At 40.0% G+C, this 24,849-nt stretch overlaps 1 protein-coding gene across 5 annotated transcripts in view; it reads right to left on the bottom strand.

The window, feature by feature from the left end:
- EPRS1 (glutamyl-prolyl-tRNA synthetase 1) overlaps positions 1 to 23,947 on the bottom strand; it is a 41,903-nt gene extending 17,956 nt beyond the window's left edge. For 2 of the 5 annotated variants that reach the window (XM_045587114.1, XM_045587115.1), the window contains exons 1-18: positions 23,763 to 23,944; positions 21,533 to 21,617; positions 20,622 to 20,721; positions 19,664 to 19,820; positions 18,217 to 18,356; positions 17,662 to 17,756; positions 14,216 to 14,342; positions 13,322 to 13,514; positions 11,852 to 12,023; positions 10,372 to 10,605; positions 9,676 to 9,760; positions 9,190 to 9,249; positions 8,890 to 8,910; positions 4,517 to 4,627; positions 3,903 to 4,039; positions 2,667 to 2,874; positions 1,992 to 2,104; positions 14 to 131 (exon numbers count right to left, since the gene is read on the bottom strand). In XM_045587114.1, coding sequence (XP_045443070.1) covers positions 14 to 131; positions 1,992 to 2,104; positions 2,667 to 2,874; positions 3,903 to 4,039; positions 4,517 to 4,627; positions 8,890 to 8,910; positions 9,190 to 9,249; positions 9,676 to 9,760; positions 10,372 to 10,605; positions 11,852 to 12,023; positions 13,322 to 13,514; positions 14,216 to 14,342; positions 17,662 to 17,756; positions 18,217 to 18,356; positions 19,664 to 19,820; positions 20,622 to 20,721; positions 21,533 to 21,617; positions 23,763 to 23,808 — 2,202 coding nt within the window. In that variant the 5' untranslated portion in view covers positions 23,809 to 23,944. Of the gene's footprint in view, positions 1 to 13; positions 132 to 1,991; positions 2,105 to 2,666; positions 2,875 to 3,902; positions 4,040 to 4,516; positions 4,628 to 8,889; positions 8,911 to 9,189; positions 9,250 to 9,675; positions 9,761 to 10,371; positions 10,606 to 11,851; positions 12,024 to 13,321; positions 13,515 to 14,215; positions 14,343 to 17,661; positions 17,757 to 18,216; positions 18,357 to 19,663; positions 19,821 to 20,621; positions 20,722 to 21,532; positions 21,618 to 23,762 lie in introns of all 5 variants that reach the window. The other 3 variants (XM_036453582.2, XM_036453583.2, XR_006742619.1) reach the window with 2 other exon arrangements.
- Between the last annotated feature and the right edge of the window lie 902 nt (positions 23,948 to 24,849).

Raw genomic sequence — 24,849 nt, 5'->3', positions numbered from 1 at the left:
AGACAGTATTTACCTCATTTTTCACTGTTTCCACCTTGGTCTTCTCCTTGGACCCAGAAGTTGGCATTTCCTTGGTGTGGCCGTCAGGGATGTATATTAACACACAGGGTGCTTCTCTGCAGCTATGTGGGCTGAGAGAACAGGAAGGGCCGGAAAAAGTGCATTTGAACCGAATTCTCTCAACAGCAATTAAAACTGAATTCCTAGATTGAGTCGATGGCACTGTGTTCATGCTCTTCAATATAAATAGTCCATTTTCCTATTCAAATCAAAGGTTCTTCAGAGTAGTTTAAAAATAACTACATTAATAAAAATCAGCCGAAACCGGTTTGGCTCAGTGGTAGAGCGTCGGTCTGCGGACTGAAAGGTCTCAGGTTCGAATCCGGTCAAAGGCATGTACCTGAGTTGCGGGCACATCCCCAGTAGGGGGTGTACAAGAGGCAGCTGGTCGATGTTTCTCTCTCATCGACGTTTCTAGCTCTCTATCTCTCTCCCTTCCTCTCTGTAAAAAATCAATAAAATATATATATATATTAAAAAAAAAAATAAAAAAAAAAATAAATAAATAAAAATCAACCGTGCTAATTATAAACTTCCAATTTATAAACGTTCATAAATGGGAGCATGCTAAGCCCAGGACAAAAGTGCATCTACTGCAAATGGCACCAGAAAGGGCTGAGGGAATGCTAAGGGTCTCCCTCTTGACATAAAAGGTAATTCATCTACATAATTGGCTTAGAAGCAGAAACATTCCTGCAAAGTATTTATTTTATGAAAATTTCTCAATTCTAAAGGGTAATTAGCAAACTCCACTGCCCTGAGACTATTTGCAAGCAAAGAATTTCTTCAAATTTTGTAGTACATGCCAAAGTAAAACTAGAGAAAGAATGCAGTAACAATAGGATCTGTGCATCTCTTCAATATTCATTAGTAACAGCTTTACTGAGATACAATCTACACAACAAAAAATTCATCCTTTGCCCTAGATGGAAGCTCAGTTGATTGGGATATTGTCCCACATACCAAAAGGCAGCGGGTTCGATTCCTGGGCAGGGCACATATGCAGGCTGTGGGTTCAATTCCCAGTAGGGGTATGTGCTAGAGGCAATCGATCCATGTTTCTCTCTCTCACATCTGTTTCTCTCTCTCTCTTCCTCTAAAATCAATAAAATAAAAATGTACTCTTTAAAAATCCACTAGATTTGAAGTGTGCAACCATCACCACTATCCAATTTTAGAACATGCCTCTCACTCTCCAAAGAGAAACTAAACCCTTTGTCTACCACTCCCATTCCTAGACCCTGACAACAACCAATGTGCAGTTTGTTTTTTTAGTATTTTTTATGTGCATATTTTCTAGGGATTTGTCTATTCTAGACACCTCACATAAATATGGTCTCTTTTGATCAGTTTCTTTTACTTAGCATAAGTTCACAAGGGTCATGAAAATTTTAGCATAAGTCAATACCCATTTCCTTCTTTTTTATGGCTACATAATAATTCTCTTGCACAAACCAACGACCTTCTGCTTATCCATTCATCAGCTGATGAACATTTGGGTTGTTTGCACCTTCTGGATATTATGAATAATGCTGCTATGAGTATAAGTTTCTGTGTGAACACGTTATTTTTCTTAAGTATATACTTGGGAGTAGAATCGCTGGGTAAAAAAGTAAGTCTCAACTAATGATGCTTAGCAGCTTGTGTGTGCATACAGGTCATTTGTGTATCTGCTCTGGAGAATTTTTTTCTTTATACTTGGAATACATGAAATTGAATAATAAGATGGTTTCCTTTTAAAAATGAATTTGTGAATATTATGCTGTTTCAAATATATCACTAATTAAATCTGAAATAGTAAATACAGAAGAACAACAAATTGAATAGAGAATTACCAGGTACAACATTTTTGTTTAGTACAATTTTTAAAGTATGATTTACGATAAGAACGTTAAGCCTTTTCATTTAGTTGTTCAGCTACATTTGTCTACCTCACGGGTTCATAAGGCTGGTCACATATGAAGAACCCTCTTCTCTGGAGCTGGATAATGTCCCCTTTTTTCAAATCCTTAAGGCAGGGGTCCCCAAGCATCAGCTCTTCGTGCTATAAAGATGATATAAGATGAAAAGACACTTTCTCAAAATCAGAGCACTAAATGCAACAGTTTTTCCAAGAGCTGGGATATTCCTATTTTACACAGATGTTAAAAACTTCACTACTTAAGCATACACAACAGAACAGAGAAGTATTAAAGTAAATAACAATTACATTTATTGTCATTTTTGAAGTTAACATTTATAAACAGACTGGCTTCAGAAAACCTTTGCACTAACTCGCTTGGTGGTCCCTGCAGGTATAAAAAAGTTTCCCACCATAAATATGAACGAAAAAGCACTTAAGGAGCAGGGCTCTGGAGCCAGGAGGCCTAGGTTTGAACCCCAGCTCTACCACTTACCGTCTGCCTCAAGCAAGTCGCTTAACCGCACCGCGCCTTACTACCGTCTGTAAAATGGGATCATTACTCTTTCACATCTTCTCATTTTAATAAAATTCTACAGATCTCTCCCACTGTATTTGAGGAACCAAATATTTAAAACTAATTCTAAACATTCCAAAAAGAAGCTTACGGAGCAGGGAAAGATGAAGCACGGTTTCTTTTAGCTACCTTACTGTTCTTGTTTACATATTGCTTGAAGTCCTCATCTTTCCCCAGCACCGGCTTCGTGATCAAGTGCTCGTACGTGACACAGACAGCTGGGATGGGAAGAGCGTGCGCCGTCTCTGCAAGCCAGGTGATCTTAGTGGTTTTCTTGTAGTCTTTGTTCTCCAAGTTCAATTTGGCATCAAGAGATACAATTTTTCCATCTGCGTTTCTAGGCATAAGATTCAAAGTGTTTTTTTTTAAACATAAAGCTCTAACTGCTGTAACAGAATTTTCTTGGTAAAAATTTCAAACCAGACACTTAGTTGAGCTTTTCCTATGTGGCAGGTATATAACTCGTTATAAATAAAAGATAATCCCTGCTATCAAGATACTAAGGATCCACTGGACAACAGACCCACATACATCTGGTGAAGACCATGAACATGTTTACAAATTTTAAAATCAGCCATCCTAGCATTTAAAAAATTCTAAAATAATATATTTTAAAACATTTAGCAATTACTTAAAGCCATATGCAATGAGTGGGCAATTAAGATGTCAGAGTATTCATAAATCAATCTTCGCATATTTTGTTCCGTTTATGAAATTCTTAAAATTTTAAGAATAGCACACTATAACCACTGTAAAGCTCAGATTCATCATTAAATAATTCATCTTAAAGCTGATTTCTGTATAAAGAATATGTTAAACTCTGTCCAAAGAGTCCTTCCACCAGGTAACTAAAAAATGAGAATCAAATGATCTACAGGGACTCTAAAACATTAAAACTATTCTTATATCTAGATGAAATAAATTTCAGCATCATGAGCAAAAGCTATCCTGATACTCTTAGTAAACTGGAACATGTATGGAAAAAACAGTACCAAGAATTTGCAGTACTTATGCCTCGGTATATTTACCACTCAGCCAGATAAACATATCTGAACCAAGTAATTTTTTTTAAAAAATATATTTTATTGATTTTGTACAGAGAGGAAGGGAGAGAGATAGAGAGTTAGAAACATCGATGAGAGAGTCATCGATCAGTTGCCTCTTGCACACCCCCTACTGGGGATATGCCCGCAACCAAGGTACATGCCCTTGACCGGAATCGCACCCGGGTCCCTTCAGTCCCCAAGCCGACGCTCTATCCATTGAGCTAAACCGGTCCCGGCTGAACCAAGTAATTTTTAATAAGTGAATAAACACAGCACACTCTTATTCCATATTTACTTGAAAACAAACAGAAGTTCTTACTTGTGTATTTTGGTAATGTTGATGTTGCCCCAGTTTATAAATGTCACCATCTCCCCCTCTGAAAATGTCTCTGCATCGGCACCTTCGATAAAAACTCTGGGGCTGTACCACACGGGCTTCAAACCCACATCAGGATTCTGATAAATAAGGAAAGTGTTGGTTAAAACGACAGTTGAACCGCGTGGAAATGTACATATTCTTCCATTTTATTCTTTTTTTTTAAATATATCTTATTGATTTTTTACAGAGAGGAAGGGAGAGGGATAGAGAGTCAGAAACATCGATGAGAAACATTGACCAGCTGCCTCCAGCACACCCCCTACTGGGAATGTGCCCGCAACCCATGCCCTTGACCAGAATCGAACCTGGGACTCTTCAGTCCGCAGGCCGATGCTCTATCCACTGAGCCAAACCAGTTTCAACACGCTGGATCCTTTTTGCATTCTTTATATCACTACAAATTCCAGATCAGCGGATGATTTTAAAAGTAAAGAATGGAACTCTTAAAGTATGGGAGTAAAACGGGTGGCATGTTTTTCCAAAGCACATTCTCTCCTTTATTTACTCTCCTGCCCCTTTTCTTGGACAGGGCGGCACTGAGCGGGCAGGCTGACCTTGGGGTGCTTGGCCACTTCTTTCATCTCCTCCCGAGCGTCAGGGACGTGCACGGGGATCACCTCTTTCTTCAGTAACGCGACGTAGCGTGGCGCCACTGGGTCAATGACCTGCAACAAATGTGCCCTCGTGTGAGAACATGCAGATATTTCTTCACGTTTCGTCAGCAGCACAGGAATACTAACTGGCTTCCTTTGTTACTGCATTTACTAATTTCTTCATTCGTCAACTCACTCTAGCATTTTGACTGTGAAGTAGAAAAGAGAGGAACAAGCGTACATAAAGACCATAGGAAGGACTGAGACCGCCTTTCCAAGAACGAGGACTGACAGGTGGAAAGAAACCAACTGCTTAAAGCATAATAATACTCTGAAAAGTAATTTTTTTATTTTTATTAATTTTAAATTATTTTTAGAGGGAGAGAAACATCAATCCACTGCCTCCTGCACGCCCCCTACTGGGGATCGATCCAGCATCCTGGACATGTGCCCTGACTTGGAATCACACCCGAAACCTTTCTTTGCGCAGGAGAAAGCCCAACCAACTGAGCCACACCAGCCAGGGAGAAAAATAATTTTAAAAAATAAATGAATAAGCCGAAAGAAAAATACTTTATTGATTTTTTAAAGAGAGGAAGTGAGAGGGATAGAAAGTTAGAAACATCCATGAAAGAGGAACATCGATCAGCTGCCTTCTGATCAGCTGCTTCTGCACACCCCCTACTGGGGATGTGCCCGCAACCAAGGTACATTCCCTTGACCGGAATCGAACCTGGGACCCTTGAGTCCACAGGCCGACACTCTATCCACTGAGCCAAACCGGTTAGGGCAGAAAATAATTTTTAACTCTGCAATTAGAAGAAAAGATTATCCTGCAGGATTATATATTAATCCTACAGGTAGATACGATCTTCAATTCTGTATTGTTGGAAAAGTCCATTTTGAAGGAATATCAATATGTGTTTAAGTATAATTTTCTATAATCCGGTTTAGGTAATGCATCACCATCAAAAGCAGAATAGCATTAGGTCACTATAATAAGGCAATTCTGTAGGTTAAAAATATTTAAAATATATATATATATATATATTTCTACGTATCTGCATGCTCTATATACAGGGACCACTGTATTCCCAGTCCTAGCAAGGGCCTGGCTCATTCAGGGAATCAATAAGTATTTGCAGGTTAACTGAATGACTTGTCCTCATCACCGTGTTCTAACCTACTCTACCTCCAGCACAGCGGGAGCATGGCCTTAGGGTCCGAGGTCCTTTTCTCACTTCACTGCTCACGTGAGAATTTTCCATGATGACCAATCACAAGAGCCGTGTTTAAAACACTAAAGCACATGTGTCAAACACAAGGCCCGCGGGCCAAATCCGTCCCGCCAGGCCTTGCAATGTGGCCCGCACCGCGCTGTCATCACTGCACTCCGCTGCGTTTCCATCACAATGACAGTTTATGACTGTTCAGTAAACCATTCGGCCCGCGATTTAGGCTGGATTTTAGATTTTGGCCCCTTCTCTGATTGAGTTCGACACCCCTACACTAAATGAAGCACATGGGAGAAAAACGTGGGCAGAAGCAAATACGTCTAAAAGGAACAGAAATTATTTCTTCCCATTTGAAGGATGCGGGAAATAGTGGTTATGATTGCTTTATTTTTTACTCATTTTTTGTTTGTTTTTGTTGTTGTTGTTCTGCTTTAAAAGTATTCTGGAAAACACGGCATTGTGGAAACTGAATAAACTCAGAGAGGAAACCATGCTCAGGGGGTCACTCACAAGTGCATGAAAAGCTAGTTCATTTCCCTTGACTGCTTCTCCGTCCCCCGTACCAACTCAGCACCAGCCTCTCTAAGGTTGACAGCTTCAGCCCTGCCTTTCTAGAGACTTCCAGGTCATTCTTCCTAGTGAAGGGTTCTTATATGATCAGAGATTGAACGTGTGATCACTTGATTCTGTGTTTTAGACAGTGAGACGCAATTGTTTTAAAGCTAAAACCAACCTGAGAAACTTACTGCTGTCTCCTGCAGCTGTTTCTCACACGAACGAGCTATAATCACCCCTTAGGCCTTGGCTAGCACAGACTTCCAGGCCACTTAAGCATAAAGGACTATGATTCTAAGGATCTGAATGCGGAAATCTATTTTTTTTTAATACGTTTTTATTGATTTTGAAAGAGAGAGGAAGGGAAAGAGATAGAAAGATGGATGAGAAACATCCCGATTGGCTGCCTCCTGTACACCTCCTACTGGGGATCGAGCCAACTCAGGAAATTTCCTGACTGGGAATGGAACTAGTGACCTTTCAGTGCATGTATTGATGATGTTCAACCACTGAGCAACATGGGCTGGGCAAACCCAACTCTTTCTCTTAAGGCCTCCAATCACTCTTTTAGTCTCCCAGGAGCAGATAACCAGTGCTAACCAGACATCTGAAAAAAATGCCTTTAATAACAACGAAAAACCAAAATAAACAACCTGGAGGAAACAAATGCTCTAAGTGAAAAAATACTATTAGCCCTAGCTGGTATGGCTCAGTGGATAGTGTCAGCCTGCAGACTAAAAAATCCCGGGTTTGATTCTGGTCAAGGGCACAAGCCAGGTTGTGGGCTCAATCCCCAATAGGGGGCATGCAGGAGGCAATGGTTCTCTCTCATCATTAATGTCTCTCTCTCTCTCTCTCTCTCTCCTTTCCTCCCTGAAATCAATCAAAATATATCCTAAAAATAAATAAATATTATAACCATGAAGCAGGAAGTGGAAGTTATTTTGAAAATTCAGAGAAGAGAAATCCTGGAACTATGAGAACATAAATAAACAACTCAGCGGAAGGGAGGGTGGTTGAATAGATCTCATGGAAAGTAGAGCCAAACATGGAAAAATCAAAAATAGAATCAGAATCAGAGGACCAGTCCAGGAGGTTCAGCATTTGCTCAAGAAGAGTTCCAGAGAGAAGAAACTTACTATAGGGAAGGGAAGAAGAAGAAGAAGAAAAAAGAAAAAGAAAAAAGGAAAAAAGGACCGAATACGAGAATATTTCCCAAAACTGAAGGAATGAATTTGCAGACGGGAAGCCCCCATGTTCTTTCCATGGATATGGATGAAAACAGACCCAAACCACAGCACATCATCATGAAATTTCAAAGTGGACACAGAGGCCACAGACAGGGTCTCAAAAACCTTCATCCCAGGCCCCTTTCTCAGAGAGCTACTGAGGTCAAAGAGAAGGAAGATCCACAAAGCAGACGATCCACCAACAAGAAAAGCAAAGGGAACTGCAGGGAGAGGAGGAAGCCTGATGGAGCAGGGATCAGGCCCAGCAGCACCGGGGTTGGGGCAGAGATGTCTTCGGTAGGAAAGCTGGACAATTTATGCAGAGTGTGAGACAGAATTAGAACATTCAACAAATACGGGAAGCCGTGAACACACACCGACCAAAACAATCAGCTACAAGAACACCAACAAAGTTATGAGAAAAAGAAAGAGACCTCCTTTTGCATGGTGAGAAGTCAACTGATGAGGCCCAGAACCAAAAAGTCAAGAAGTAGCAACACACATCACTTAGAGAAATGGGCAATAAATACCAAAAGCGTTATTGAAGGAGCTGAAAGTGATTTGTCCAGGGACAGAAAATGGAAGGAAGACAGAGGAATATAGAGAACTATATGACTATCGTGAAATGCATGTCATATATTCAAACAAAATACACATCTGCAACTTTATTAAAATCTTTAAAATTTGGACTATTAATAAAAGTACATCAATGTTAACTTTGCCTATAAATTCTACTTTATTTATTATTAGTAACTGCAGCAACAGAAAGAGCCAATTAATCACTCCTTTATGGATCAAAAAACTGATGGGACACAAAAGGCTAAATAAAATAAATTCAAGACACATGCAAGACAAGCAGCTACTTCTTGAGGCCAGGCATCAGCAAATCAAGCAGCAACACGAAAGAGTTTACAGAACACAATCACAGAAACCATAGTCTAAAACACAGCACTTCAATGATTTGCCTTATTATAGTGTCCAAGCATCTGCTTCCAATCAATATTATTAACAGTGTCAATATGCAGTATTCCTCATTTGAGTTCATTGAAAAAATGCTTTTTTAAAAAGCTAGATTCAGTAATACACAGGAATCATAGTTAATACAACTCAATGGAATCTGTAACTTTAAAACTCTGTTCTCTCAGTTCACAAGGGAACAGTGGAAGAGTCAAATCTAGGAATAGTGCATTTTCAATAGGTTTTGTACAAACAGGTCTTACTTAAATGTGATTGTGCTTCAAGGCTGTACAACAGCTCAGGTTATAAGATATGCTAGATGCTTTGTGCTTAGTAAGGCGAATAAAAGCATTAATACCTTCTTACAGAGAGCTCGCAGCTTGAAAGCAGAAAAATGAATGCAAAGTGTTCATAAATGATTTAAGGAAAAACCGTTACTGTTCCCCATCACTCCAAGTTGCTTGCTTGAATCACTGTTTGGTACAGTTAATAGGCTTAATGCTCTTTACATGTTTAAAAAAGGAAAACATCCCATTTTCCTGTAAGTCTGCAAAAATGATAATATTCTTCACAAAACTGGCTCCACCAGGAGACACTAATGCATTCTACAGGTAGGAGTTAGGCATGAGAAAAAAGGCCTAAGAGTCAGAACATTTACCTTTTTGTTAAATGCCCAAATTTTGTCCCACTCCATGTTCACAACTGAACGCGAGGAACCCTAGAAAAACAGTAATAAAATGACTCAATAAATAACTTAAGAATTAAAATATTCCCTTTAACTTTAGTTGTGCACGTTAGAAAAAATAAGCCAAATAATTGCTTGCAAGTTTATTTCCGTTGAAATATAAACGTATTATGTTAAAGCTAATTTGGTATCTTCAATAGGTAAAATCAACAGTCACATACTGCATTGGGTAAAAATACTCCAGCTGCCTTTGTCCAACCCCAGCTTAGGAGTTTAGGACATTCTCAGTTTCCCATTTTCAAAGTATACACAGCACTAAACATACTCTTTTTAAAAAAACATTCTGCCCTCGCATTATAAGGAACAATCAAGGAACAGGAAAAAATAGTAAAGACAAGGAGGTATTAAGAGACCCTTGAAAATCCAAGCAGACAATCTGGGAAAGGAACCATCCCTCACCTGAGCAGCAATAAACTGTTTCAGTCCTTCAACTGTCATCCCTCTCCTCAGCACACCACGAACGGTAGGAAATCTGGGGTCATCCCTAGGAAAAGGACATTTTTCAGAATGAGATTTTTTTAATGTGTCGATGCAGAGAGTACAAAATACCTTAACGAGTAATACTATATTCAGCCTGTTAAATATTTGGACTGAGAGGTGGTTGTAATAATCGGGCAGATCACAGCCCAGAGCCCACATGCATGGAAGAGGAAAGCTGCTCACCAGTCACCTACTGGGAACGGCACAAGTACATCTGATGAAAGACACCGGGTGACATCTTAACTAAGGAAATCCGAGCATTAAAGAGCAGGTGCTTTTTACTTAACACTCAAGGTCCCTGCTGTACATATGACCAGGAAACCAGGTCTCCGAAGGACCAGACTCACAAGTACTTTGCTATGAAACGCTGACATCTGCAGGGGATGTACCCCCATGTGCTTTTCATTCCCACGCACAATGGCACACACAATGTTTGTGGCAGTGAAACAAAGGGGAAGGGGGACCTGATGCGCTGGGGCAAACAAAGTCAAGGACAGAAACCCCACAGGCCTCGCATTCCACCTCCTCCCAGCCCGCCCAGCCCGCACAGCTATTAAAAAGTCACTGCGATACCACGCCCTGGCTTCCCCCAATTCAAAGTAACAGTAAACATACCATCCATCCACCAGTCCTTCGTCTACAAACCACGTGAGTTTTCTCTTGGACAGCACTGTGTTGTTGAGATTCAGCCGACTATATTCCCAAATGTACGGTTTTCTTATGCCTAAGGCTTCAATAATCCAATAAAACTGCTCATCTCGGTCATGGTATTCTGTTGTTCTTAGAGCATGGGTAACCCCTTCGATGCTGTCCACTATGGGGCAGGCAAAATCGTATGTCGGATAAACACTAGGAAAAAAAAGGGAATATTTAACTAATCAACAAGAAGCATTTTAGCCTTTCTGTCTTAGACTAGACATTTTAAGCAGCAATACTAATTTAAAACATAATCTTTACAAGTAAGGAAGGTCTTAAAACCCAACATGTTTTATGACTATTAATAATCAAAGTGTATCAAAACATTATCAGATTTTGAGAATAATGAATTGGTTATTCAACTCAATATTCAAACAAAAAAGCAAATTTGCAATTTAATAGACAATTGAGTATTGGAACAATCAACTGTACAACCTATTTCTGCAATGACCAATGTGCATTGTGGTAGGAAGCAAGATATAATCATTTCGAGGGAATTTAGCTTTTCAATATCTTAATAATCTCACACTCAAGTAAACTAAATTACTTTTGTAATAATTGTATTCAAGAAGAGATAAGAGGTAAGTTAAAATTCCATTTAAGATTGAATACACCTAAAATAAATTTCTGCCTAAAAAAATGTACACAGCACATAAGCAATTTTAATTTGAATTTTAAAAAACATATTACTGTGTTATGGCTCCTAATTTTTAAGATACAGCTTCTTGAAGATGCTCCTGCATTAGGCTTCACAATTATTTGATACTGAAAATGTGGATGCAAACTCACTTTTCCAAGTGTGTTCCAAGCATCTGCTTAACACTGCCCAAGTTTACTTAAAGTCACACTAACCAACCAGGTAATCATTGTATTCAACAATCTCTTCAAGTTATAAGTCAGTATAAGTATGCAGTAGGCTTCTTCAAAGTATAAGAAAACATATTCTATGATTTCTTTATGAAGTAAACTAATGAAGGAGGAACATTTGAAAGAAAAAATTCTATTAACCTGAAAACCCACACGGAAAACTAATAGAAACTAAAAACACATGATCCTTTCTCTTACTGTTCCTATTTCTGTAAACTTTCAATTCTATCACATTTATGAATGAATCTGTACCTAGTATCTTTATTTAAAGAGAAATAAAAAATAGATACCACAGTGTATTTAATCAATTCATTACAAAGCAGCGGCAGGTGGCCTCGAGGACTTTTATAAATACCAGGCATCTTAGACATAATGTGGAACCTTAACTGGTAAGTGTTTGCCCAACAGGCTGTAAGTGTTTGCCCAGTTCATCCACGGTGAACAAAGATCAGGAATAATCAGTATTCTATTCTCTATTGACTCCGAGTTTATAGGGAGCATCCAAGCAGAGCCAGGCAGGCGATCACCTTACTTGTATCGATTTCCAGTCCTGGGGTGAGGCTGAATTTTGCAGCGGTACAGTGTTGGGTCCCTCATGCACCCATTGTTACTGTTCATGTCGATTTTTGCTCGCAAACAGCAGGACTGACCAAACGGGCTCCCTTTTTTCATTTCTTCCCACATTTGCAGATTCTTCTCAACAGCTATAAAGTGAGAGTGATATTAGTTTATCTAGCATATTACTAATCGGGTTGAATTCAAATTTAAGAGCACTGTAATTTTAGATGAGTCTTCTTAGTCTGGTTTTATATTCTTAAAAGTACGATAATAGTTCCAATATCTGGTCCCAAGAGTAAATGCACAGGTTTGGTTTTTTTAGAAACTGCCCTCTATATACATCTTTGAGAAGAAGTCAAACATTCTCCATGTAGCACTGATGAAGGCTAGGGCAAGAAGCATGAGGCCTGCAGGTTTCTCTCATCATGACCCAATACACCAGCCCCCCTCCAATTAACCCTTTGAGGGACACACTGTTCCATTGCCAACTATTGCCCAGGGACAGCCCGTTCTGGCTCGGGTCCCTGGGCCCATCTGGAGAACAGGCTTGGCTGAGGGCCTGAGCCTGGGGACTCCCTAAAAGTCCCTCTGTCATTCCAGTGGGAAGCAGGACACCCATGGATCCGAGAAAATGAGATGATAGAAAACAGATAGCGATACAAGTTCAACCCTAAAAAAGAATGCTACATCCCAAGTGACTATGGTCTTACCTATGTCAGAATACGGAAACCTTTGGATAAAAAGACCCATTAAATAATGATTCTCTGGGGAAACTACTGAAACACGGTGGACACGTGACCTGCTCACAAAGGTCTAAAAGTCCAGTTGGTAACTGAGAAAAGCTTAAAAAGAAAAATAGACTTCTATAACTTTTAGATAAAAGACCTCTACTTTACTTCCCAAATGTGACATTCAAGATTTAACTATAATAGTGTGGAAGTTCTGGCTACCTAATTATAGAATGAATATAGACCAATTCTGAAGCCCGAGAACAAGTAGTAAGAAAGATGTGCCTTTTTGTCAAGTGCTATTTCTGAGACTTAGGGCAACACCAAGATTATAGATTATGTTCACATTTGCCCACCTGCTGAAAGGTTTAAGGCATGAATAACATTATCACCCAACACTTTACAAAGGCTGAGCATTTCAACTGAGGAAAATACAGAAATGCCACAGAAGGACTCACTCAAATAGAATGAATGAAGTGCACAGGGCTGCAGGTAGTAGGTGAGATGCAAAGGGCATGCGCAGTTGTGATGCTCACAAAATAACAAAATAAAGATGACAGAGAAAGCAAAAAGATAGAGGAGAAATGAACTAACGTATGAATCATTCTCCCAAATGTGTTTCAAACCAGTGTCTTTCACAGACAAGAAACCACATTCTAGTAAAGGCGCAAAGCTCAAGAACATCAACAACACATAACACACTGACTGTGCCTTACAGTTGTTTCTGTGTTTGGATTCTGTCCTCTGCTCTCGCTCGGCTTTCATCCGCTCGGCAGGAGTGTCATCCACGTAAGCCTTCCCTTCCCGAATCAGCTTCTCGGCGTAGTTCATTATAGTTCCAAAGTGATCCGAGGTGTACGTAAACTGGTCTGGCGCGATGTGCAACATCGCAACATCTTCCAGGATAACCTGCAAGACGGACCCAGAATCACCATCAGCTTATCCTGCACATTTCCGTGTGTCTTTTCATTCCTCGATACTGTATTTGGGCAAAACGTAATCATCACACACCATCAGTCTTATTTAGCCTGAAAACGGTTGTGGAAGTTACATTAGATTGGAAAAGAAAGAGAGAGACTCATTCTACTAACTTCTGAATGGTCAGCTGAGAACGTGGCCTCCTGATGGAGCTTTCCATTGATTCTGGAAAAGCTGGTTATAACTGGCCGTTCTGACAATTACGTGCCCTCTCTGCACACCTTGCAGTGTTTTCTGGATAAAAATGGTATGAGAGGTGAGGAAACCTTCCCATTTCCCGATACACGGTCGGTGTGTGTTTCAGCCATAAACTTAAAATTATATGACAGAAAGGAAACCTGCCTCTAGTTACCCATTCATTTAAGAAATTGGTACTTATAGAAAAAGGGGAAATTCTTCAACAATTGAGGAAGAACAATTAAATTGAAGGTTTTGGTATCAGAGCTCAGGTCTTAGACAGAATACACAGATGAAGAAAAAAGCATATATGAGAAATAAAACTTAATTTAGTGTCAGGAATTAAGTTTCTATTTAATTCATATACCATGAAGGTATATGAAGGTATATGAAGGTCACCGTCTAATTGGAAATTAACTTTTCTGACAAAGGGTTGTCACTACACTTTTAATTACCTTCTCAAAATCTTCCTTTTCTTTTTCAGGATTTGTGTCATCGAATCTCATGATCAGTTTCCCTTTAAAGTTAACCTGGTAGTGCTGGTTGAGGAGAGCAGCTTTGGCATGCCCAATGTGTAAGTAACTAAAACAAAAACATTTCACAGAGACACTCATTAACACGTCTTGACTGAAGACTTACACTTAACCTTTCTGAGGAGATGAGAACTAAACGAAACTGCTTCTAGCTGGTATTCCAGCATCATTTTTTTTTCGATCACTAAGTACTGGGATAGGAACTCTGACCTTAAGAAATCATTTCATATGTAAAAGCTCACCAAACTTTACAAAAGGTCTCTCACTAAGGGTCTTGTCCAGTACTAAGGTCTCACTCCTTAAACCACAGTCTATGCTAGGGGTGTCGAACTCAATCAGAGAAGGGGCCAAAATCTAAAATCCAGCCTAAATCGCGGGCCGAATGGTTTACTGAACAGTCATAAACTGTCATTGTGATGGAAACGCAGCGGAGTGTAGTGATGACAGCGCGGTGCGGGCCACATTGCAAGGCCTGGCAGGACGGATTTGGCCCGCGGGCCTTGTGTTTGACACATGTGGTCTATGCAAACACGACTGCTCCTAAGGGCAGCTGACAATTATAAGATATAAAATAGATCAGAGGCAATGTTGATAATGGCACACACATCAACTCCCTCCTCTATCAATGAAGTGAGTAAAAAGAAATACCTACACTGTTGCTGTTGAAAATATAATTTATCTGCCAGCCAACAAGGCATGCAGCATGGAAGTTTAATCGGCTCTCACTCCTTTTGACTAGTATCAGTTGATAAATGCAGCTGCAGTCACGTTGTTCCACAGTTACCTAATGTCACATGCGTACGTCTGATCTTGGTTAATATCAACAAGGAAGAAAAAAATACAGCACCCTGTATGCCCCTATATCATTTTAAAAAATCAACCCTTTTTAGAAATTCATGTACCATTCTAGATCAATGATTCCATTTTAAGGGTTTATATGGACAGGTTAATGTAGAGAAGTACAATGCAATACATTTAAGGTTATTCAAAAGTTCCTGCATAAAATAAATGGCTATAAACAGTATCCCAACAGAAAAAGAACACTAGGGAAAAAACTGATAAAATTAATAAAAAAGATATAGAGTTTAGATGATAATAATGGATCAATACTGACTCATTAGTTGTGGCAAAGGTACAACAGTGATATAAGGCATAAATAATAGGGGAAAACTAGGTGCAGGGTATATGGGAACTTTTTTGCAACATTCCTGTAAATTTAGAACTATTTTAAAATAAAAAAAATTCATTAAAAATAAAATAAGAGAACTGAGTTTCAAGATACAAACAGAAATACTGTGTTAAGTTTCCACTGAAAGCATGTTACCCCCCCACCCCATAACATGTTACCCCCCACCCCACTGTTAAGGAAAAAAAGATTAATAACCACTGACTACTTGCTTCTGGCAGTTAATGGGTTAGGCATTACACACAGGGATTAATTTAGAAGTGATAAAATCAAACCATTATCTTAAACTTTAAGATATTTCTGACTCTGAAATACTGTGTGCAGTTCTAACAATTCAAACCTCAAGAAAGCTCACAGGACTGTAAAACCTTCATTCCCAAGAGACAACCTGTATTAGAATAGCTGCAGAAAATACGATTCATGCTGTGTTAGTACTGACGCTGGATTGGGCGGGGTCCTGCCACACGTGACAGACACAGGCATATAATTTTAAGTCATAGGGACTCCAAAGCCAGACAGGTTTGAGCTGGCAAGTTACTAAGACGTCGTATGAATCAGCCTCGGAAAGCATTTGTAAGATGGAGATTCTATCAGTGCCTTTCTCACAGGCTTATTAGGATTAAATAAGTTACTGTATGTAAAGTGCTCAGTAGCATTTGCACAAAAAAGTACACGTCACGTCTGCTAAGAATAAGAATAAAGGGCAAGAATCAACCCTTCTGGCCTTCCAAGCAAGACCAAAAAGTGATTAAAAAAAGAATTAAAGAATTCTTTAGCAATAGAAGGAAATATGATTAAAAAAAAAATATGGAAAACCTGAACATTGATTTATATTCTCGGATCCCAAAACTGTCTTCAGATAAGACCATGCTTTGACACTGACATAATTTACAACAAATGAGGAACTTGTTACTCCAAGTGACAGAAAATATAAAAGATTCAAAAAGGACAAATGTTTATATAGCATCGCTATAAACAACTGCTATGAAAGTGGGTTTTAACAAATCACAGAAGTCACTACCCAACAGGACATCCATGACCTCTCACCCCAGGGACACAGGAGCAGAAAACAGGGCAGGCTCCGTGGGAATTAAACCATGTAAGATAGGTAATGGAGACTGATTCCACCCAGTTGACTACCAATCAATCACTTACTGATTTAGCCTGTGAATTTTCCAGAATCATTATTTCTCTTTCATCTCCTCTACCCACCCATTATCTCACCACCTAAATCAGCAAACTTAGAAAAGCAGACAGAAAAAGGGGAATTCTAAGACTGGCTTTGCCGTTAATGGCGCTTATGAAATAGGTTGGGAAGAACTATCAAGAATGGATGGCTAAAAAACTGTGTATCTGCCACTTTCTATTGTCTACACATCCCATTTGCCACAGGTGGGGAAGAATTTGGTTATACAATACAAAACCTGAAATTAAATAAAATTCTTTGGGGGAAAATAATTTTCTCACTTATAAATGTATATAATACCTTCCTAATGGCTAGGCTCCGCGGCTAACAGCTTTAACAAGAGACAATGAACCATATTAATATTAGTATCAGTGAAGGGCTTCGTTACAAAGCTTGTCTCCCATGAGCCAAGAGGCTGGCAGATGTGCGAAAGCTGAGACTCCCCCAGGCTTGGGGATGCTGGGCAAGGCCCGAAGCAGCTCCAGGCTGCTGACCTCCAGCCACAACGGTCTTTTCTTTTTCCTAATGAGCTAGCAACATTATTATTATCTGTGGGCGCCAAGAGTGAAAAGGATGGGGAAACCCGTTAATAATTTTTAGGACCCTCTTCATTTGGGGAAAAAGTAACTGAAAATAATCCTACCATAACTTCTATTACTAATGACACAAATATATAAGTCTTTATTAAATGAAAACCTAAAAATCTCTAAATGCAAGTAAAACGTAAGCCTTTCTGCTTATGGAGATTTTTCTATCATAATTAAAATTCTGTCTGGGGTAAAACACAAACACTGTTTCTCTTCTGGAATTAATAAACGAAAACTACACATTTAAATCATTAACTGTCAATAACTTAAAAAAGGATTAAAATACTTAAAATGTTAACTCCCACAATTAAAATCTTATTTTCTTCTATATTAACCTATGCATGTTAAAAATATTTGAGAATTACCTAAAGATTTTCCACTGTTGTAATTTTAAGTTTTATTTTCTTACCCACTAGCCTCTGGAGGAAATCTGACAGTAACCTTTCCCATCTCAGCACCTGGAAGCTCAACAAACTTCCCAACATCTGGCTTTTTCTGAGGTGCCTGAAACAAACAACAAAATAGTCATATGGTTAAATGTTTAGAAATATATTAATTCAACAAATACACTCTCTCCCTGCTCCCCCCCCCCCCCCCGCCAAAAAAAAAAAAAAAAATGACAAGAAGGCTCTGCAGAAGCCCAGCACTCAATGGTCAGAGGTTCAAAAACCAAAGAGGAGATTAGGGAGGAAGAAAAGATGGTAAACATAAAAGTAACTTGGAGTTTGAAACTCCTGAGGGACACACGCTAGATGATCATCATTTACTCCTAAAATTATGTGGATGATGCTGTATTTGGTTAACCAGCTGCAGAGGCAAGCAAGACTTACAATGGCAGATTCTTCCAAGAAGATCTTTTTTATTCGTGAAAAGAAAATGAACTATGACTAGGAAGAACTTTCTTTTCCGATCTGGGGTCTCTGACAGCAAAGACGTAGGCATTGTACAAGTGAGACAGGCTTACCCCTTTAGCTTTGGTGGCTGAGACATTCCACTTGGTACCCACTGACTGGAAGGCCTGCTGGGCTTCGAGAAAGCCAAACCAGCGCTTTACATGGACCGGAGCGCTGTTCTGCTGCAGCTGCTCCTGCCAGGCCGCAGTTCCTGTCAGCAAACATAGTTTTAACATCACTCAGTAAGCCTGCAACTTCAATAGCAAAACTCTAATCGGGGTTAATTTAAGGAAAGGAGATGGCTCAGAGCTGTGCTTCTTTAATGAATGAAATCAATGTATGCACTGAATTGTTTTCCAAAACTTTAATATATTTTACAGAATTCACATAAGTTAATTAAAAATACCTTTTCAGGCCCTGGCCAGTTTTGCTCGACGGTTAGAGCATCACCCCATGGAATGAAAAGGTCAGGGGTTCGATTCCAGTCAAGGCCATGAACTGTCTGTGAGTGTGCGAGAGGCAATCTATCTGTCTGTCTGTCTCTCCCTCCCCCCACTTTCCTAACAGAAAAATGTTTTCAAGTCAAGTAACTGAAATCAATAGTAAACCATGCCCTCACCACTGCCTCACGCCCATTGTAAGGCCATTGCTATATTTCATCATAAGGAAAAGCTTTAAGGAAGTCAACTAGAGATCAAAATAAAAATTAAGATCAAGAAGAAGCTCATTCCCTCAGATATACTAAAAACAGGTACTGCAGGAAATTTAACTTTAACATCACAAAATTATAGCCTTAAGATATCTTTCTTTCATAAGCATTAAGTCAAAAATCAATATAGACAAAAATGTCACGACAAACCTACACATGAAAATGTCTAGCTAGAAAACTCCTTCAGGTTATGTTGCTTATTGTAACAACAATTTAATTTGGAGAAAAGTTTAAGCCACAAAAATGAATACAAAACATTTTTAAAACCCACATAACCCAAATGCAAAGAATAATAAAATACAATGGCGATTTCCTTCAGGTTTGTTTTTACAGAAAGTAAATTAACAAAACTCAGGTCCCCTTTGTACCGCTCCTCAATCCTATATCCTTACCTGTCACAAACTAGTCACATGAGGGACAGACAGCTCCAGCTTACCCCCTCACTCACACTCCTACTGAGCAATGAGACAACAGTGCTTGGAGTGCAGTAATGGCCGAGACAGGAGAGGTATCACATAAATGTTAGAAATAAATGAGGGCATCTTTAGCAGGAACAGGCCAACTCCAAAGACAAGAAGGAATGAGGTAGTGAGAGAGTTGACCCCCAGGGGCCCAGATTGGAAACCCCGTAACTGGACAGGGATAAAATAGCTGGGGTGGTCATTTCTTTTTAAGAAAGTCCTAAGTGTCTGCCGATAAGACAGATATTAATAAATGGATGTTTATTCAAATACAGTGAAGCAAGTGTACTTCTTATCCAGAAAAACATTAAATAATTAAACACAACATTCTTCAAGAATTATTGATACCTTTCAGGGTGGCCCAAACACATAAATCAGCTAAGCTCAAGGAGTTTCCAACCAAGTATGTCCTCAGAGACAGGCAATGATTGAGCTCATTGATGGCAGAAGGGAACAAATGACATGAAGACAATTTGGTGGCACTAAACTCCATCCAATGATCAATCTGTGAACATAAAAGAAATGCATCCTGGAATTTAGATTTTAATAAAAGCAAACAAACAACCTCAGTTAGAACCATGCCTTTCTTGTAAGTGATAGAATTTACCATTAAATTGTGGATTTAATTCTAATTGCGTGGGATCTAAATTGGTGTTTACAAACACGTTTTGTGGTTATTTTTTCTATGCTATTTTTTCCTGCAGGACATTAAGGAACCCTTTTTCAGGAAAGAAAATGAAAAAGAGAACTGGCAACAGGAGAGAAGAACCAACTGACTGAACCCAACAGGTGGTAGCTAGATGAAACAGACTCGTCCACTTGCAGGGTTTAAAAGTAAACACTTGGAAACTATTCTTTGTATTCTGATTTTTATAAGAATTAGAAAAGTCAGAGCTGTAATTAATAAGGTATATACTTAGGAAGGAAAATGGGGTCCAACCTACGTGTGTGACTGGGAAAACTTAACTTTAACTTTCCTAGACCTGTTGCCTCATCTGTAAAGTAAGGGAATTGCATAAAATGACCGACATGGTCACACCCAATTTCTACGAAATTCTGGAAATCCAGGAAGAGGTACAAAGCACTCAATGACCCAACTATGGGATTAAATGTTTCAAGTTAGGAGCTAAGTTTTTTTTCTGAAAATAAAAATGGGCTCAGAATTCCTGAACTTGGTCTATAACTTGGTCTGTCAATATATCCTTAAACAGAAGGGCAGTACATAAGCCAACAAGAAAATGAAGTTCTCAAAAGAGCAGAAGCATAAATCAAAGCAAATCACGCCAGGAAAACGTGCATTCCGAACCTCAGTGTGCTCCATCAGGTTAGAGCCGTAGAGTCTGGCTGTCAGTGCCACCCTAGCCAAGTAGCGGAGAATGGAATTGATGTCGGTGAAGACCACATTTCTAGAACATAAGCATGAGACAACATATCACGGGCTCTAGCAAATTAGTAAGACTCATGAGACTTATGAAGAAATATAAAGATAGACATCTCCCATTTACCAGGTATTTTCTACCACAGCCAAAAAATGTAATTTGTTCTTTACTCTGTTTCTGTCAAATTCCAATTTGTTCTGAAATGTTCAGCTGAATCCAACAAACTGATTCCAGAGCAGACTATCTATATGATGCATCCTCCTCCTATTAGTTTCTATATGTCTATCCAGTGGTGCAAATATGAAAATATAATTGGAATATTGAGAATAACTGGTTTAAGATAAATTAAAGCAACAATGCCATGGATATATCCTCAGAGAGAAGCTAATTTTATCAACTTCCAGGTAAAGATAGAAGATCAAACCCCATCAAAGTTGTTTTTTTAAGAAGTATTTTAAAAGATCCAAAACCATCAAGAAAAAAAGATGAGATAATAAAATAATTCTTACTAAATTCATTTCCTATTACCATTGACTTTAAATTCTTACAATTTCCCACCAGAGTAAATTATAATGGGATTTTAAATCCTTATATATACTTTCAACAATAATTTAAAAAAATCCATATATATATGTATTTATTTATTTTTTTACTTTCTTTCAAACAGATTACAAATATTATATAAGTCTCTAAACAGAGTTCTTTTAGAATGAAGAAAAGTATTCTTTTTTCTAGGGACTATCTACCAATTAGCATGTAAAACAAGCCTACATCATCTAATCCTGAATGTTTTTAAAATGCTGTTGAGTACCGAAAACAAAGATATCAAAGCACTTACTCAGACACACGAAGAATATTCTCTTTCCCTTCTTCCACAAAAATGCTGACGTTGTCTTTCACATGTTCTACTGCCAGCAAAGCACCTATAAATAGTAAGATGGAAAGATTTCTCTTCATAAATACTGTGTATTTAAAACCTGAATCATAAAGCAATAAAGATGACTTAACTCACTAATAGTAAGTCTTGCAAAGGATAATCTTTTTTTCCTGCGAGCCTATAGGAAAGTACTAGTCAAAGTACTAGTCTTCTGGTTTTGGAGGAAAAAAAACCAAACCAGAAACCATTCCCTAGCACAGCTCAACTGCTTTTGAAGATGTTCAGCTTCAAATTAGGGACTCTGCAATTAATCTTTCCCTCCTTCAGGAGGCAAGAAAAAATGGAAAGTGTTTTACAGACAAGCTACTGTAAACAGTATTTGAGTGATTACTATGTGGCAGGCACTGTGCTAAATCTTTTACAGAATTTAAAATCTTTAATCTTCGTAGTAACCTTACGAGATAGATACCTTTGAATCTCCATTTTACAGGAGAGGAAACTGAGGCTTGGAGGAGTTCTAGCCCACAGTCCTTGGCTACCTATGTGGCTACTGGTATGTGAATGCAGGCCTAAGGCAGTCCAGAATTCAAAGTCTAAAACACGGTGTCATCTGCCTCTCCACACATGTGAAAGTTTACTAAATGGATTCATTAATCCTTTGTCCCTTAGATCTGGCAACCAACCCCATGGGGAAAATAGCATTTCTCCTTCCTCAAGGAAAATGTGGGGGCAGCCAAACCAGGGACTTGCCATGCTCCTGCCACTAGCAAGTGGCGGCCAGGATTGGACTCAGGTCTCCAGGAACCAAAGTCTTTGTTCTCAACCGTGAGACCACACTGCCTAGTGCTTTTCAGCTCGGGAATCAAACCCACCTGTTTCAGAGTGCATTGATCCGCGTGCGGTTAGCCCATAATGACTGGAACCAACATGCTAAAGCAATAGCATTAAAAAAAAAAAATGTTTAAAATGGCTTTTCAATTGTGGTGTTTGTTCCAGTCCACTCAGACCACCACCAATGGGGTAAATGTAATGCATACTTCGTTAGCCCTTTGTGACCAACTGTAGCCAAAGATCTGGCTCGGCTGGCATGACTCAATGTTTGAGCGTGGACCTAGGAACCAGGAGGTCACGGTTAGGTTCCAGATCAGGGCATAATTCAGGCTCATCCCCAGTGGGAGAGGCAGCTGATGAGTGATTCTCTCTCATCGTTGATGTTTCTTTCTCTTTCTCCCTTCCTCTCTGAAATCAATTTTATTTATTTATATATATATATATATATATATATATAATTTTTTAAAGGATCTGGGCTTCTTAAACATTCGCAAAGTGCCCATGTGTCTATTCTCTCTATATACCTAGGCATTAACAAATACGAGATCAAAAAGCTAAATTATTTCGTGCAACTTTCCCAGAGTAATTTTTTAAAAAAAGCAGAAATTCTAAGCGCTCTCTCCACACACTCACACACACAAAAAAATGCAATTCCAAACTGAACTTGAGGCGTATCAGGAAGATGACAGCTCCTCACATTTCCTCCACGTACAGGGCGAGGAGCCAAGCAACCCCGCCAGCCTCAGCGTGCGGGGGTGCTCCAGTCCTGGCCCCGTCACCTCCAGTTAAAAAATAAATGCAACCTCCTCCGTGGACACTGTAAATGCTGTTGTGACCGTCTGCCCCGGTCCCTTTGAACCCAACGAAACGTAAAGAGAAGTCAAAGCCAGCGGGATGAAGAGCTTTTCTGGAGGAAGCGAGGAAAGGAGAGATGATAGAGACTCCTGGGGGGGAATCCAAAAGGGAAGGGGGAAGATATTGGGGTTTGAAGTTTAGAAATGTTATTCCTACGAGGAGCAGCTCTCGGTTCTCCAGGGAAAACCACTTCAAAGAGGGAGGGAGTCGGCTGGAAGTGGTCCCTCGGACCGAGAAAAGGCTGAGCCTCCCTCCGCGCCCGAGAGATCTGGCTTCAGGAGCAGATCCACTCGCCGAGGCAGAGGCGAGGGGCGTGGAGCCGACTCCGAGTTCAGGGGTGTGGGGTAGGGCTGTAGGGGGGTGAGGGTTCCAGGGGGGGAGGGTTAGCCTGGCCTCCGAGTACCACGATCGCCACCGCGCAGCCCGGCGCCGCCGCCGCGACCTTCCCGCCCCGCACCCTCCCCGGCTGATGCAACCCGGCCGGGCCGGGGCCTCGGGCCCTTACCCAGAGGAGGGTCCCCTGAGTTCACGGTCAGACACAGCGTCGCCATCGCCCTGGGTCCGCAGGTCCACCTGTCACTGCGCCGGCCTGGCCGCCGAATCCACTCGGTACACGGACGCGCCGACGGGGAGAAGCCGCAAGGTGTGCGCACGCCCGCCGCAGCCGCCGCAGCCCTCGCCCCGCCCCCTGCGCCGTGGCCGCCGCGTCCCGGCGCACGCTGTGACGTCATCGCCGCGCGCCCTCTGCGTCCCGCAACGCGTCCCCTACTCCTTGCCCCGCTTCCGGCCTCTACCATAGCAGCAAGAGACTTAGTGATAAGTGATCTTGTTGGACTCTTTTATTAATTAGTTCCAAGAGTTCTAGTTAGGTTGCATTTTCTGGATAATTTTTCCTTCCATCCAATATCTTTTTAAAAAATATATATTTTTATTGATTTCAGTGAGGTCGAGGGAGAGATAGAAACATCAAGGATGGGAGAGAATTGTTGATCACCTGCCTCCTGCATACCCCTTACTGGGGCCTGAGCCCCAAACCAGGCATTGTTGGTTGCTCAACCACTGAGCCACACTGGCTGGATTCTATCCAATATTTGTATCCTTTATAGGCCATCTTTTTCCTTGTCTAGGAATTCAATATAATGTTGAATAAGACGCATGATGATGTTGAACAACATTTTTGTCTAATTCCTGATTGTAGTGGGAATATTGACACTTAAGGGAAGGAAGATAAAGAAAATCTGAGATAGGAAACTGAGAAGGAATTGGTAGAAAAGGGAGGGAAAATATCAGGATGAAGAGAGGAAAGCTGCAGAAGAGAGGTAACCACAGGTGCCAAAGACAGGACCTCTTCAGGCTCGATTACAGATGCTCTCCGTAAAATGATACTACCTCATCAAGGGAGTTCTGAATTTTAATGCCAAGTGAATTCTTGGAGGAGTCTTCTTAAATGATTCAGAATCAAAATTGCTGGATGGAGCCTGTGACTATTTTTGCAAAGCTTCCTACGTTGATTCTGAGATGCAGTGGGGGTTGGGAATAATTAATTTCAGCCACTTGCTTAATCCAATAACGGAACAATTTATTTAAAAGCA

This window comes from Pipistrellus kuhlii, unplaced genomic scaffold (genome assembly GCF_014108245.1).
Source record: "Pipistrellus kuhlii isolate mPipKuh1 unplaced genomic scaffold, mPipKuh1.p scaffold_m20_p_25, whole genome shotgun sequence".
Lineage (NCBI taxonomy): Eukaryota > Metazoa > Chordata > Mammalia > Chiroptera > Vespertilionidae > Pipistrellus > Pipistrellus kuhlii.
The sequence above is the reverse complement of the archived record's forward strand: the minus strand, read 5'-3'. Positions and strand labels throughout refer to the sequence as shown.